At 48.7% G+C, this 16,695-nt stretch overlaps 1 protein-coding gene across 1 annotated transcript in view; it reads left to right on the top strand.

The window, feature by feature from the left end:
* LOC148034744 (leucine-rich repeat receptor protein kinase HPCA1-like) overlaps positions 1 to 16,143 on the top strand; it is a 241,015-nt gene extending 224,872 nt beyond the window's left edge. The window contains exon 21 of the mRNA XM_087679707.1: positions 15,887 to 16,143. Within this exon, the coding sequence (XP_087535833.1) occupies positions 15,887 to 15,916 (30 nt within the window). The 3' untranslated portion in view covers positions 15,917 to 16,143. The remainder of the gene's footprint in view (positions 1 to 15,886) is intronic.
* The last annotated feature ends 552 nt before the right edge of the window (positions 16,144 to 16,695 follow it).

Below are 16,695 nucleotides of genomic sequence, written 5' to 3'. Positions count from 1 at the left end.
GAGACGAGCCATGGCACAATTATCTATAGCATTAGGGTCGAAGAATAGGGAAGGCAGGCCACGCTCTTATGGAGTCGAGTCCTGCTTAAGGAGTAGCCTAAGTAGCCTAAGATAGTTACAGGTGGTTATGAAGGCGGGGTCAGGACATGAGGAAAAATCCGCAAGGAAGCACATCATAGATTCATCTAGACTTTCTGCGGTAAAAAGAAGGGCGTTGTCGAAAGATGCTACAGTGGAGTTATAAATGACGGGGAAGTCATAGCGCCCGTGGAGGGTGGCATCAAAATCTACGCCTACCCTTCGAGGGTACGCCATATAAGTAGGGTCGTTCCACTCAAACGGCAGGGTATTACAAAAAGCCATCCAGGCGAGCATGCTTATGTCGCATACTCATCTCCTCCACAGGGATTGGTCCCTATAGTTTTGTACAGTGTAGGGGATTTCAAAAACTTTATCGTGCTAGTAGTCGTCCGCTTCGGTGCCCCAAGAGGTTGGGGTCTTTTCCCGCTCTTCCAGCCATCTTTTCCCTAGCCGGCCACTGACCGCGATCACCTCGTCCATCACTTTGAGGGGCAAGACCCTCCGCAAACTGTTGGGTAGGAGGAAACTGAAGGAGAATGGCTCCTTTGCTAGTTCCTGCACCTCCCACACCACCAGTTCTGCATGGAATCCCGCCGGGAGATCATCTGGGCACGGAGGGAGAGGCGCAGATGGTAGCACGGCCGGTTTGGCTCTCAACTTCTGTCTGGCCTCCTCCACCAGCTTTTTTCGCCTTTCTTTAGAGATGGCTTTTCTTTCTGCCTGGGTCTGCTTGTGGTGGATCTTGGGCCTGTGGCGAGGGGGGTTGCGAGACCACATCTTCCTTGAAGCGATTCACATCGATTTCCAGCTCAGCTTCTTCCCCCTGCCGTTTTGCGAGTACTGCTTCTTCTTGGAACCCAAGGGCATCTATTTCCTGGGGGGTCAGGCCGGCTCTCATCAGGTATTTTCGCTGTTCCTCCAGACTCAGCCTCACCTCCGCCGGCAGTGGTGGCATCTGCAGTCCAGCGTGTAGAGCTCTTCTCGCCATGCCAAGCTTCCTCTGTACTGCTTCCAGTGACTCTCCTTGTGTTGTGTGGGTGGCGTCTAAGATGGTGTCGAGGAAGATCTTCTGTTGAGCGCTGAAGGCCACTTGGGCTGCCTCTGCCTTACTTTCCGCAATGATTTTCTCCTTTTCTGTTAAAGCAAGGCGGCGTGCCAATGTCTTCACCTTCCTCTCGTTATGCACGGCCCACTCCTCTGCCCTCTTGTTCATCACTTCCAGGCCTTCCCCTTGTCTCAAGGTCAATATCATGATTTTTTGTCCATAATCCTCTAGTTCCCTGACCAGCCTCTCTTGTTCTTGTCGTTCATAGGTCAGCTGATCTGTTAGGCGCTTGAGCTCCTCCTCCTGCTCCTCCATGCCTTGTTGCCTTTCTTCGTCCCTAGCATTTAGCTCCTCCCTGAGTGCATCCACCTTAGCAGCTTTTGCAGCAAGCTCCTCGTACTGCCCTATGAGAAGCTTGTGTCCTCTTTGCACGTTTACTAACTCTTGCGTCTCATTCTCAAGTAACTGCCTCCAATGTTCCTCCCTCTCATCCCTAGCCTTCAGTTCCTGTTTCAGCTCTGCAATTTCGCGCTGCTGCAAGGCTACCATTCTTATCTTGTCCAACTGGAAGGCGGCCATGGTTTCCTTCTCGGCTGCCAACTCAGCTACAGTTGTTTTGCGTTTCTCCTTCGCTCTCTCCAACTGGGAGAGCAGCTCGGCAACGTATTCGTCGTAATCAGCCGGTGGCATCATCGTTGCATGAATAGGCGAGGTGGAGGCTTCGACTTTTTACTTTTTGGGTTCCTGCCTGGATTCTGCATCTGCGACTGGCCTTTTCTGTCCTATGGCTGTGGTTTCCGTGCTCTGCCCCTGGCCCATTTCTTTGTTGATAAAATATTGCATCCACGCCACGAAATTCAACACATCAGCGCTAGTGGGGATGCTGGGGGTGACGGTGGTGCTGCCTTTACTGCCTCCTGAATTAGTGCAGTTAAGACTCCCCCGTAGCCGATGAAAGAGGCCTTGGAGGAGGCTTTATTCCTTTCCGTTACCTTAGAAGCAGGAGAATCTGCTCCTGTTGGTGCACTTCCCAGGGCTAGTGCTTTGGCCGCTTGATCGATAGTCTTCCGCACGTAGCCATTCCAATCCACCTCATCTAGAGTGTGGACTGCTACATTCTCCAGCATGGGCACACTAATCCGATGCATTAAGGAGTTGTATCGTTGGTTAGAGAAGAGCATGTGCACCAACTTGGCCTGCAGCCTGGCGTCAGTGTCGGGGATGTCTTGGATGCTTATGCTGTCGTTTGTAAGTACCTCTTCCTTCTTCATTTTTAACAAGGCGTAAACATCCCTTTTTTGCCGCCTTTCTGTCCTAGGTGCCAATCCCAAAGCTTTTTCCACCAGGACCGGGTCCAATCGGACCGGTACCTTCTTTGCGCCCTCTCCTCGGCCTATTGTTACAGTGCCCGCTTCCTAGTCCGAATTGTATGTCCTGAGGAATTCCACGCATTTGAAGTGATCAGGCTCCTGTGAGAATTTTTCGATATACTTTGTTAGGTTGCACTGTTCCACCACCCTTCTGGCTGCCTCCTCCTTCGCCACCACGACTCCGATGTTGTGGATGGTTCGGAACTTCAGCTGGCCGAAGGCGCGGTTTTCCAATTGGATGCAATATAGCTCCCTTTCCTCGTCAGTGAATGGGAGCCGATGGGCGCGGTCTTACTGCGACATTTTCTGCTCCTACCACAATTCATAACTTCCGTTAGTGTTTTCCATATAGCACTTTGCTGTTTTTAAACTCTTAACTGAATTTTTGGAAGCCATTTTTTTCCATACTAATGCTTATGTCTTTCACTACTTTTACTTCACCATACCCCCCTTTTTATTCATTTCCTATCTGATTCCCTCCACCGTATTTTCCACTTTTCTTTTCACCGAGTTTTTGCACGTACATACCACCTTTCTTCCAGCTGAGAGAAGAATCCTTCCTAGGATTGGGAGTTAAAGGGTGCCGTTGGTGCTGTTGGGGTAGGAATTTACGTGTGAAGAAGCCACGTGTAGAATCGTGGGTTGTATTCCATTTGCGCATGACAATCGAGGGCAGCCGGTTGGATAGAGACCTGGGAGATGTAGGTCAAGACATCATGAAAGAGATCCCCAGTATTAAGGCGGCTGGCAACATGTAATTCCTCTTTGGTGAGGAGTTGGTCAATATAGGGGTGGGCAAGCACATGGTCGTCCAATTGCTGATTGCGGGTGATGGCAAAAACCCTAAACGAGATGGGTGCCACATAAGTGGGGTCGTATTCAATGGTTTTAATTGCCCTGCGTTGCTCAACATTGGTCATTATTCGGCAACCTTTTTTCTCCCATTGGATTCGCAGAGCAAACCACTGCTGTAAGAACATGGAGGGCGAGCTTACCATCTGCATGAGCTCGTGCATCTCGTGTTCAGGAACAGAGCGGGGAGGCTTTCGATATGAAGTGACTAGGCGTCTGAGCTCCACTTGCTCCTTTGAGATTTCATCGTTAGCTATGAGTTCTGCAGCGATCTTGGGGAATTTAGTAGTTATAAGTTCGTATTCCTCCCATGTGCATGGTAATGCACGAACCTGCAAAGCAAGGGTTCTGTCAAGGAGGCGAGGTCTAGCCTCTCATAGCTTCTAGCGAATGTGGTGAAAGTGTCGTCCGACATCCTGATGCAGGTTATTAAGTCATCCCTAGAGGTCGCGGCAAGGTCGTTAGCCAAGGAGAGGAAAGGTCAAACCGTGTACGAGGGTCTAAGACCTGCTGGTGGGGATGGTGCAACTAGACTGGACAGTGGTGACTCCTTCCGCGGTGCCACAGGTTGGGCTTTGTATACAGAAGCACATTGAGGTGTTGCAGGAAGCTCTAGGGGCCTGGGGGTTGGGCTGGGTTCTGAGTGAGCAGTCATATGGATTTTTAAGCCCTCTGGATTAAGCAGGTTTAAGGCTTGTCTCGTTTGCTTTGGTCGATAGATGAGTTGAGGCTTACTAGCTGTTGCTGGTAATGGCGTGCTGATTATGTGCTGGTTACCCCATGTGCAAGCCTTCCTTTCTAGGGCGATATCACTTCTAGATGAGCTTTTTAGCCGGCCATTTTTAGGCACCCAAATCCAGGGGTTGCCCTCGTAGTATCCCTGTGTCCGCAAGAGATCCTTAGGAATCCATCACAGCATGGTTGTTTGTCTATGGCAATAGCGTCTATACTGCCTCCTAGGCCGGAATGGCTTACGTTTCTGGCGGTTAGTGTCCCGTTTGGGTGGTGTACCCAAATACGGTTCCTGCTGTTTTGGCACCCACATAAGTCTGGGCTCCTTGGCCTTGTGAGCATTCTTGGTGGGTTTGGGCCTTGGGTCGAGTGCGTGGCACGAAGCCACAGGTTTCTCCCGTTTAAATTGGGTCTGGGGCGTGGTGCTAGGGGTTTCTACCGGTGGCGTCGTGATGGTGGAGGAATCATGAGAGCCCTTGCTGAAGGTCGTTACTATACAGGTGCTGCCGATGGCAAGATGAATGCGGTTTAGGTTGTAATCCACATTACATTGCGTTAGCTTCTTGAAGGTGCGACCCAATAGTGACACATTACCGGCTTCTTTAGTGTTAGGCAACACATGGAAGAAGGTTGGCATTAGTGGGCTGTAGCGTCGGTTGACCGATGCGTATCCAATGGTCATGCATCAAGATGTTGTAGTCAGCCCCTTCATCAATCAAGGCATCGAAAGAATACACCACGCCTGCTGTGACTGTGATTCGTAGATACGTCGGTGCTACTGCTTCCTCGTCCTGATCCGTAAGATCGGTTATAGTTGCCATTCGGACGTTCAACGGGGCTTCTAGCATGGGTGGCTCATGTAATGGATGGGAAGGAGGATAGTACTTCTTTACGCGGCTGCCGTTAAAAAAACCTACTCCTTCACCGTCAAGTGTCTCCAACTCAACATTCCCGATTCTACCAATCATGCGTACTCTAAAAGGGCCTAGTCCTCGGAACTTCATCTTCTGTTTGTGTCCTTTCACTGAGTATAGCAGAACAAGATCTCCTTGTTCGAAGTCTCGCTGCTTGACATCCTTGTCAAACCATATCTTTCGTCGAGCCTTCTCACAGATGAGCGCGTGGATGGCTAGAAGACGAGTCTCTGACAGGCGTTCCAGCTCGATCAGGCATTGCGTCCATGCTTCCTTCCCTTCCCATCGTTCTTGGAGTGCTATTCTCAGGCTAGGGACAAAGAATTCTACCGATAGAATTGCTTCAGTCCCATAGGTCAGCCTAAAGGGGGTTTGACCGACGGCTGTTTTATAAGCTGTGCGATAGGCCCACAAGGCTGCCATCAACTTGTTGTCCTAGTCGCTTCTCGAGACTGAGACCACCTTAGTCAGGATGTTAATAAGAATCTTGTTAGTCGATTCAGCCTGGCCATTAGCCTGAGGGTAGTATGGCGAGGATTTGCGATGATAAGAAAGGTGGATAGGAGATGTGCTATCACTTTGTTGATGAAGTGTGTGCCTTGGTCGCTAACCAGTTCGATGGGGCAACTGAAGCGCGAGATCACTTGCTCCCATAAGAACTTGACAGTTGTTCTAGCATCGTTTTTTCACGTTGCTCTTGCCTCTGCCCATTTCATGAGGTAATCCGTGGCCACTACGATGTACTTGGCTTGCGAGTACTGCGCTGCGGGGCTTATTGGTCCTATGAAGTCAATTCCCCATTTTTCGAAGGGTTGGCGAGCAATAATTGGGGTTAACTCCATTTGATCCTTACGAATCAAAACTTTTGCCCGTTGGCACTCGTCATAATGCTTGACAAATCGCTTGGCGTCGCGAAAAAGTGTGGGCCACCATAGTTGGGACTGCAGCACCTTCCGTGCTGTCGTGTCTCTGCTAAAGTGTCCACCTGTAATGCCACTGTGCGCTTCTGAGAGCACATCATGCATCTCATGTTCACACACACACCTTCGCAGCAATCCGTCTTGCCCCAACCTATAGAGTTGGCCTGCAATTAGCTGGTAGGGCTGGAGCTTCAATATCAAGTGCCTCAGTCGTGCCTTTTCTATAGGTCGCTCAGGTAGTCTGTGCTCGAGCACTTGGACTATGTCATCTGCCTAGTATGGCGTCAGATCAGCCTTAAATAGGTCTCTCTCTCTGGACAGGTGGAATAGGTGGGCATCAGGTAACTTGTCAATGATGCCTTGTCCAGCTGCTTCTCCTGTGGGTATACGGGACATGTGATCAGCCATGTAATGCTGTTTTCCCTTTCGTACCACCACGGAGAAATCAAACTCTAGGAGCAAGAGGAGCCATCGAGCTATGCGTCCTGTAGCACAAGGTTTGTTTACCAAGTAGAGTAGGGCTTGATGGTCCACGAAGAAAATGAAAAGTGTGGCTAGTAGATAGTGCCGGAATTTCTTCACAGCAAACACCATGGCTAGTTCCTCCCTTTCTGTTGTTGAATAATTCATCTCCGTCTCAGTGAGTTGCCTGCTAGCGAAGCTCACTGGGTAGTCCAAGTTATGCTCACCCGGTTGGCACAACACTGCTCCTACGGCAAACTTAGAGGCGTCAATGTGTACGTGGAAGGTAGTGGTCTAGTCCGGGGCTCGTAGAATCGGTGCCGTCGTTAGAGCCTTTTTCAATTGTTCGTATGCCCGTTGACATGCTTCGGTCCACTCGAAGACGATTAGTAGCTTATACAATGGCCTAGCGATCAGCGCATAGTTCAGTACAAACCACCGATAGTATCCTGTGTGACCTAAGAAGCATTGAACTCCCTTGTAATTACTTGGGGGTGGAAGGTCAATGATAACCCTGACCTTCGAGAAGTCCGTGGCAATGCCGTTCTTTGACACCACATGTCCTAAGATGCATCCGTGCTTCACCCAAAACTGACATTTCAAGGGGTTCAGGGAGAGGCAATATAAGCGACACCGTTCAAAGATCGTGCGGAGTTTGTCTAGATGTTCAATCCACGCCGAATGGACACACAGGTCATCAACAAAGACCTCCAACTCCTTGCGAAGCATGTCCTTGAATATGGTGCACATAAGGCGTTGAAAGGTGGCGGGGGCATTGGTTAACCCAAAGGGCATGACTACGTACGCAAAGACACCCCACTCAGTGGCAAAGGCGGTCTTGTGCTTGTCTGCAGGATGCACTTGCACCTGGTTGTACCCCGAGAAGCCATCCAGGAAACTGTAGGCTTCCTTACCTGCCACCCTCTCAAGCATGTGCTCGGTGTACGGCAAGGGGTAGTTGTCTCTCCTTGTAGCAGCGTTCACCTTCTTGTAATTGACGCACACTCGAATCTTGCCATTTTTCTTCATCACAATGACTATGGGTGACACCCAGTCTGTGTGCTCAATTTCGTAAATGAATCCAGCTCTCATCAGCTTGTCGATTTCCTCCTTGACAGCATGGGCGTGCTTTGGATTCATGGGGTACGGTCGCTGCTTGACCGGCGTTGCATCCGACGTCATGGGTATGTTGTGAGTCACAACACTCAGATCTACCCCTCGTAGCTCATCTAAGGACCAAGCAAATACATCTATGTACTCCCGCAAAAGAGCGACAAGACTGAACTCCTCTTCAGTAGTCAAGTCCTCGGCAATGAACACCGGTCGAGGTACTTCCCCTTCCAGGGCTAGGTTTACCTCCTTGACCTTGGCTTGCCCTTTGATTGGTTCGCTTGTTTGCCCTTGGCGCTTGGCACCTAGCAGAACCACTACCCTATCCCCTTTTTTGAATTTAGTGAAGCGTTTAGGGAGGTCTTGTGGCTTTCTCTATTCCTCTGATCGTGTATCCTTGGGGCGCTTTGCCTCATCCTGCCGCAACCGTCTGCGCCTCAGGTGGACAGGTAAGTCCACCTTGGTACGTCTGGTCATGGGTGGCCTAGGGATTTCTGGGGTCGCTATCAGAAGTAACTTCCGATTCAGAGTTAAACTCCCCACTTTCACTAGAAGAGGTGGTCTCCCCTGGTGGCCGCAGTTCAGATGGCGATTCGGTTCTAAGCAGTGATGTCGTTCCTGGTTGGGCTAGGCCGGCTTGCTCAAGGTCTACAGCTCCTATGCATTCCAACCAAGCACAATCACATTTTGTACACATGACTCCTTGGTCCATTCTAAGGGCCTGTCTCTTCTGCGGCTTGGCGTCTGCCCGTATCTGCTCAATTTCTCGTCCTTTAGTGTCGTACTCTATGGTATCCACTTCACCCTCGCTTTCATCACCGAAGGATTGGCAGTCTTCGTATTCATCACAGGATTCTTTATTGCTCGACTGCTCATCGTCTCCCAAGGCTTGCTCTGCCTCATCTCGCTGGTCGGGGACCAAGGCCCAGTTATACATGAGGTTCAGCTCGTGCACCCTTGTCCACTTCCACTCGGACTCCTCCAAGAGGTCCTGGAGCGGCTTGAAGTTGGCGGCTGTGTTGCCTGCTAGCTGGTCCGTTAAGTACTCCAGTATTCCCTGGAGTTCCCTTTTGTTGGAAGGCACTTGGAAGGTAACAGGCTCAAGCCCTCCATGGGGGCTTGCTACCATCATGTAGAGTGGCGTAGGAAGTGTTCCATTTGCCTTGCCGACCGTTTTGATGGCCTGCTCATATGCCTCCTGGTCAGAGAATGGCAGGTCAATTGTAGCGAGGATGTGCATCCAATCCCGCTCATCCTCTGGGTATGGGATATACTTGGTCAAGGACTCATAGGGCTTCCTGACCTGAGTGTTCCCTTTGAGCATAGCAGAGATGGCATCCAGGTCGACTGGTGAGGTCTTCCAGGTGTCCATTTCTATTCGTATGGCGTTAGTTCTATTGCCAAGGAAGATCAAGCCGTTACCCCAATCTTCGATGACTCTAGCATTGCGCATCCAGGGTCGGCCTAATAGGACATCGTAGTCCACTCCCTTCATGACTATAAAGTCAACGGAGAACTGGACTCCTGCGATCTTCACTGGCCAATATTTCAGGACCCCGAATAGTTTCACTCTCATACCGTTTGCTAGCGTGACGTTAAACCTAGCAGCTTCAACAGGTGGGTTTCCCCAAGTTTGCAGCACCACGTGGCTAAGCACACTAACCCCGGCTCCCGTGTCTACGATTCCCTTCCTTGTTGCATCACCCAGGGCTAGGACTGGCAGGACTGCGTGCATCTCAGAGCCTTCCCAAAAGGCATTTACGTGCAAAGATTTAGGTACAGAGTGCAGCGTGAGGCTGGGCAATTGTGTTTCTACATCCTGGTCTTGAGGGTCTACCGTGACCTGCTCTTGTGAGCCCTCAACCCGCTGCTTAAGGTCTTGCCATAGGGCAGGGTGCTGCTTAAGCAGATCTCCCAGGCCAAATGTTACAGGGGTGGTCACTAGTGTGGTCAGGAGATTGCTAAATACTCGTCCCTCCTTTAACCTAGACTGTCCGGGCCAACGGTCGCGGCTGATCTGCGGCTCTGTTGCGTCCAGGCTTGGTCTTAGTGGCACTGTTTGTGGCATAGTAGCCTCGGCTGACTTAGGTGGAGGCGGTGACCTTGGCGTGCTTATGCTGGAGAGATCATCGATCTCGTTCTCCGTGATGGGTTCCGCATCTTTGAGGTGCTGTTGAGCCTCCCTCACCCATTCCTTCACCTTTTCTATGGCCTCCAATTGTCGCTTGGGATGCGGGTATTCCCCTATCTTAGTGCTTCCCTTTTCGGCTGTCTTAGGGGTTGAAGTCTCTACCTCCATGTCTGAGACTTTCTTCCCCGTAGTTAAAGTCGTAGCACTCTCGGTCTTCAATGCGACCTTAGCGTCCGACCTCTTCTTTTTTTGCCTGCGGCTTTTCTTCCCTATTGAGGCTGCGTCCAGGTTGCTAGGTCCTGGCAGAGAGATGCCGGCCTGCTTGGTTTGGGCTCGGGTCATAACTCGTAAGGGAATAGGTGTGGCCTCCCCATCGGGGTTTTCGACACCAAACAACCCTAATGGGACGGATGGCAAATTAGCTGCGCTAGAGGACGGCTTCCGCTTTGGGCAATCAACGAAAAGATGGGTGATTCCGCACTCTGCGCACTTTTGATCAGCCTTGTCCTTGTTTTGCTGCTCTCTTTTAGGGCAACGCGATGAGACATGATCGGGGTTTCCGCAAGTCCAACAAGTGACTGGATCCTGTGGCTGCCCTCCTAGGCCTCTACCTCGTCCTCTTCCCAACGCCATCACTGGCACGGGTCGATAATCCATGAGGACCGCATTACCCTCGTCGTCATGCGAGACGTAAGGGTAAATGTAGGTCTCTTCATCATTTGGCTCCTCCACGTAATGAACTGGAGCGTCGCTTGGTGGGTGGGTCACATAAGGACCAGGCGGTCTAGGAATGTCAGTGGGATTTATGTCCATTCTAGGGACGGTGGGTTTCATATCGTTAGGCGCGGGTAGAGCCAATGGGGCTCCCCTTCCGAAGAATGGCTATGGCCTGTTAGCTAGATAAGGCTAGGCATAGGGTTGCGAGTATGGAAACCTTCTTGGTAGCCTGCATTGTGCGGCATCGTGGCCGAACCTCTCGCAGTTGGCGCAAGTTCTTGACCTAGGGTCTTGATACTCAGCCGGCAAGTGGTTCCCTCCACAATACACGCACTGGATGTGCGGGCGCGTTGGTCGTCTCAGCATGTCCTGTATCTTGGTTAATTCCATCCTGACCTCCGCCAGGCCTTGGTCTGTCTCGGTGGCTTTCCCCTTATCTTGGGGTGATGGGTTCGACCGCTCACTAGAGGCTGGCATTCTCTCTAAACTCCGCGGGTTGGTTTCTTCTAGGTTTGAGCTCCTGGAGCTCCGCTCTTTCAGCTGGTCATCGACTCTGATGGCTTCCTCAAAAACCCTAGCCACCATGTCTCGTTGCAAGCTTGAGTTGCCTGTCAGTGCCCTATATAACTCCCCATCTCGAATTCCGCTGATGAATACAGTCGATACTGCCCTGTCAGTCGGTCGCTCGCCTAAAGGGATTCTTTTAAAGAGGCTTCTCACGTGGGTCACATAGTCGCGGATGCCCTCCTTCTCCTTCTGTTTGACGTTCATCAAGCGTACTAGCAGGTTGTCGGAGTATCCAGGCTCGGCAAACCTCTTGACGAAGAGATCCTTGAGGTTATTGAAGTTGGCTCGTTCTATGGCATCCAGGCTTGTATACCACGTCCTACCCTTATCGCTTAAGCAAAGTCCGAATGCTTGCAAACGTTGAGTCTGGTCGTTGAGGCCATTGGCTTCGCAGACTTGCTCAAACTGCTCGACAAAGCTGTACGGATCATCATGTGGCTGGTACTTGTCGAGTTGCTTGGCGACAATTGGTATTTTGGCCTGGCTCTTTGAGCCCTGGTTTGCCCCTAACCCTGCAAGCAGCGAGTCGCTAGTGCAGTGACACTCTGCTCTACTGCGGTGTTATCGAGCAGCCGTTTCATGAGGAGCTCGCTCAGTGTCAGGTCTCCCTCTAGTGCTCTTTCCTGGTCCGTACAGTTCTGGCCAGCCAAGTTTAGCACTCGCTGCACCTCATGCAGCTCCATGCTTTGCCTCAGGCTCCTGGCTTGTTGATCCCTATTATACTCGGCTATGCCTTGCAATGCTTTGCGAGCTAGCCTTCTCTCCTCCTCTAGGTCTGCAATGATTGCATCTGTCGTTTTGCCACGGTGCTCGTATCGGGCATGCGCATCGTAACTGCTCACCATCTGTTGTATAGCATCTGGGAATGCGCTCACGTCGAGCTCCTCGGTAAACCGATGGTCTGAGCCTTCCTCTGTCATGGTCGGATTCCTGCGCCTTGCTGCGCTGTCGATCCGGTTGACTAGACATGATAGGTCCTTGTTGTTGGCGCTCCTCGCTTAGTTCTCTTCTACGCCTTGCATGTCTGTCTACCTCTTGGGTCCTCTCCTATTGGTGGGTTCCTTGAGCGAGTTATCTGAGTGAGTTCCCTTAATTACTGAATACAAGTCTCAATTTACCGCCACTCGGTGAGTGTGTTGTTCCTTGTGCACTTGTGCCCAATCAGGCTTTCAGTTTCCTTAAGTGTACTTCAAGTGCAAAATTCAATGTTAGTGCAGCAAGCAATTCCTCGGCGCCCCACTCACTCTCGCTCGTTTCTGGCCTGATAGGCTTGTAGGTCCATTTTTCGGCCGTTTAGTCAGGGTTTAGGGTTCCTTGTTTGTTTCCTTGTTCACTTCTGATCAATCGGGTCTTCGTGGTTCAGTGGCTTGCATTCTAGTCCGTGGATCCCTCACTGTCTACCGCCCACCGCTAAGCGGCTGTGTACTACAATTTCTCTTATCCCGGGTGCCAGAATCAAGTTCTAAACGCCCAAAGGGTTTTGACAAGTTGTGCTAATGCGTGTTTGCCGGCCGGGTCAAATTTCTGACAATTTTGACAATAAGCTGCATTCGGACCAAGTGGTCCGAATTGCAGGGTCCAAGTGGGTCACTCGGACGGGCCGAATGGCATGGGATCAAGGGTCGAATCTCCAAATCTGGCTCAGATGATTTTTACTCGGACGGGCCGAATGGCGGGTTTAACAGATTCGGACAGGTCGAACCGCAGTTGGCCAAGGGTCGAATCCCGGGTGTGGCCGAGTTCCGATTGTGGAATTCGGACGGGTCACTCGGTCGGGCCGAATGGCACAAGGCCGAATGTGCCATGTGGTCAAAAAGTTCTGGCTCGGACAATCCAAGGAGGGTCTCTCGGACGGGTTGACTCGGATAGTCCGAGTGCCGACTAGGGTTCTGGCCGAGTGGCCGAATGGCAAGGGGCCGAAGGCCGATTCTGGACCTCGGCCCAAAAGCAATAGCTCGGACGGGCCGAAAACGGCACGATGGAAACCGCGCGATGCCGATCTTGCCAATTCTTATGATTTACTCAACCATTACAAGCACAAACCTCCAGATACCATCTAGGGAGTTTGAGGGAGGGATTCATATACCTGAATGGGTCGATGAGTGCGTCGGTGCTGCGATTGAATCACCCGGCCTGGGGCTTCCTAGCTCTCTCTCTCTCTTTCTCTCACACTGAAATGGCACAAATGAGTTCTCTTTTGGCCTTCCGGTTCCTATATGCCATCCCAGCTGTGGCGCTGATACCCCTGATCCCTCTCTTATCAATCTTAGTCCTCACTAGCGAGCATTTTGCGCATTTGCATGACTTTTTTCCCTGTTTTTACTTTGTTTTGAAACAGTGAACCCTACCCATTTCCGATTCGATCTCCTAGCGCTAACCTACGCTAAATGCAACAAAAATTGAAGACAAAAAACTGGAATAGATTCTCCATGCTTTCCAATCATCAAACAACCAAAATATCCAAAATACTTACTTGTTCCGAAGATTAAAAGCACCCAACTTCCTACCTATCTCAAGCTCCGTTTCGGGGATGAATACCCTACTTCGATGCTCGATGTGAGGCGCGCAAGTGCTCAAGCTTGAATCCGTTAGTCCCAGCAATGGAACCAAAATGTGGGAGCTTTCACTCAACTGCCAAGACCCTCGGACCGCTTATTCTTTCAAGCGTTTCAAGCGAGCTCTAATGGCTATCTCTCACCTAGCTGACGCGCCGTCAATCCTACGAGTGTAGTGAGCTTACCTTGATACTCGATCGAGTACCCTCCTCTCTCTTGCACTCTGGTAGCTCCACGATCCTAGATGCTAGCGCAAGCACCCTCAAGCCTCCTCCATCTCCAAGCTCCATCCTCCATAGCCGCGCACACAAGAGAAGAGAAGGGAAGAGAAGAGAAGAAGAGGAGAGGAGATGGTGAAGAGCTTCACCCTCTTGATCCCTCACCCTCACACACACTCACTCCCTCACACTCTCACACTCCCTCTCTCAAGAGCACACACAAGCAAGAAGGAGAGAAGAAGAGAAGAAGAAGAGGACTCCTTTTGCCACACACCAAAAGAATGAGCTTCTCATTCATTTTTCAACTTTATATACAAAACCCTTAATCCCTTCCGGGCGGTCATCCCCTTTTCCTCTTTTACATGGCCGGCCGTAGCCTAGGCCCTCTTTCCCATTTCCCACCATTCTAATTTACCCTATTCCCACTAATGCATACACTTTGCATAGGAGCGAGCCTGACACTCTTTTACACAGATTTGGGGGCACTCCCATATTTTGATGGTGCACCTTTCCTCTTTTATTGCCGTGGCCCCACACCGAAGCCTTTTGAGGGTCGTGTCCGAATATTTGAAATTTTCAGGGATTGGTTGTCAGTCAAGGCGCCTTTTTTGCTCTTGCGCCCTTTTTACTCTTTTTCCTTCTTCCCAGTTTCCGCTCCTCTGTGCTGCGGTAACGTGGTCGGAAACACGGTAACAGTTAGGGCTTCGAATGTGGCTATGTTAAAGCTATAATGTAGCTCATCATGGTATTGATGTAAGAAACACCTTGAGGTGTGTCCTTGATGTGTTAGGAGGTGGATTGACAATTTTTTTGTCCAAGATATGGTTGCTTCTCCTCTAGTCAAGGTTGCCTTATCACTTTGGGTGGTATTAGGATGGGATTGCATTTGTGAGTGTGAACATCCTTGAGAAATTCAAGCTATCAATACCTTGAGGGAAAATGTAAGGGCCTCTATGACGAGCAATATGAATGGGCAATTTCTTCAAATCTCTTAGCTAATGTAGCCCTAGTTTAGGCAGTGCTTGTCAATGTCATTAATTAGTTTATGTGAGATTGAATGGTTTTCACAATGGTTAGGATTGGTCTCAAGGTGTCCACTCTAGTTTCAATGGTCTCTTTCCTCCCAACTAGGGTGCTAGGCCACCAAGGAATACGAGGCCTTGAAGATCTTCCAATGCTAGCCTCTTCAATTCTCAAAGGTTCTTGATGTGGTTGCAAGTTTATGAAGTGAAGCTCTCTATGGTTTAGAGGGGATACCCTATCATTTGTGTGGCAATGGTGTGAGTCTCTTTGGTCTTCATGGGTGATGCTTGCAAGGCCAATAAATATTAGCTCTTTTTTCCAATGCTAGAAATTCTAGAAATAAAATCATAGCTTTTTCTTTTTAAAAAACTACAAAAACACAGGAGGTGGTCAGCTAGTTGAGTGTGCACTAGCTTAGTTGCGCATGTTGCCCATGTATTTTTTCACACTTGATTGTAGTTATCAGGTGAATAGAGAGTGCCATCACATGGAGTATACCTACTCATGATATTGTAAGGTAACACCTTATGATATCGAATTATATTTAGATTATTTTTATAATTGTGGATTTTGTCTATTTACTGTATAATCTATGACTTATCATGTGAACATGCGCATGCGGTACTAGCCCCATTATGCTTGGTAGATAGATGGAAGGATACTAATGTGTTTTGTATTGTGGTGAGTAGATAATTAGATGGAGTTAGGTGGAATTATTGTTTTGGAGTGTATATTTTAATGTGTAAAATTTATAAATTTCATAGTATGGAAAAATATTATCGATAACATTAAATTTTATATGCACTTATAAGTGCAAGGACTATGTATTCGCACATGTGCAATAGATTTATTTTGGATGCATTTATTAGAATGCTTTAAATATTACTTTTTATTGCAAAGTTATTTAGAATAGGGTGTGTTTGATTTATTTGTACAAAAGCAAGTCATTAGGAAAGAAAAAGTAAGAACTAAAAAAGAATGCTTGCAATGTACTTTGAGCACAAAAGGTTAATTGAATATTATAAATATATGCATGAGGGAGGTGCTCAACCATGCATAGCAGGAGATTGTACCCAATCTTGTACCATGCATGCTTTCTCAATTTCTCTTCTCTCTTGTCACTATTTTCTTTCTTTTTTAGTTTGTTCTCTTTCAATTTTGGTTAATAATGGGTTGTTGCATGGTGAAGGTCTTCAACATCAATATCAAAGCAAGGTGATTAGTCTACCTGTCAACATCAAAGAAGATCTATCAATCCTTAGAGGCATCATCATCATCAACATGGTTGCTCATTTTGTCCTTTAGGTAAAGACACAATATGGTGGTTTGTGTTGCAAGGTTATTTTGAACTATCTACAAACATATTTGTGGGAGGTTCAAACCCTTTGTCTTTTATTAAAACACTTATTTTCCTGGGAACCATTGCTACCATTCAAAACCACGCCTTCCAATTGAATTCAAATCTTATAAATGAATCATAGTTGTGCTTTCTTTGCTGTTTGGATTCACCTTACCTACTTATCCTTTTATAATGGCACAAGATTTTACCACCCACTTTATACCCATCACCAATATATTGATGGGTTTATCATGGTAGGCACCATATTCTTCATTAGGAATTATGATCTAGAATAAAACAAAGATAATGTATTGTCAAGAATATTGGAGTATAAAGAAGTAATAATATCCCATTTAAGTTGGGCTAGCTTATTTCTAGGTTTCCACACTCTAGGTCTTTATGTAAATAATGATGTCATGCTAGCCTTTAGAGCTCCAGAAAAATAGATTCTTATTGAGCATGTCTTGGCACGATGGATACAATCCACTCATGACAAAGTCTCGTATGATTTTGACATACTTCTATCCTCGACAGATGGTGATCTAGCGTTAAAAGCTAGTCAAAGTTTATGGTTATGCATAACTTTTTTTTTTTGCATTTGCATTATTAAAAAAAAAGGGTTATGGATGACAAAGTTGGATCTTACTTGACTTTACAAA

This window comes from Lygodium microphyllum, chromosome 6 (genome assembly GCF_053477565.2).
Source record: "Lygodium microphyllum isolate KBCC chromosome 6, Lygodium_microphyllum_v1.1.10, whole genome shotgun sequence".
NCBI lineage: Eukaryota > Viridiplantae > Streptophyta > Polypodiopsida > Schizaeales > Lygodiaceae > Lygodium > Lygodium microphyllum.
Note: the sequence above shows the minus strand (reverse complement) of the source record. Positions and strands in the feature narration are given on the sequence as shown.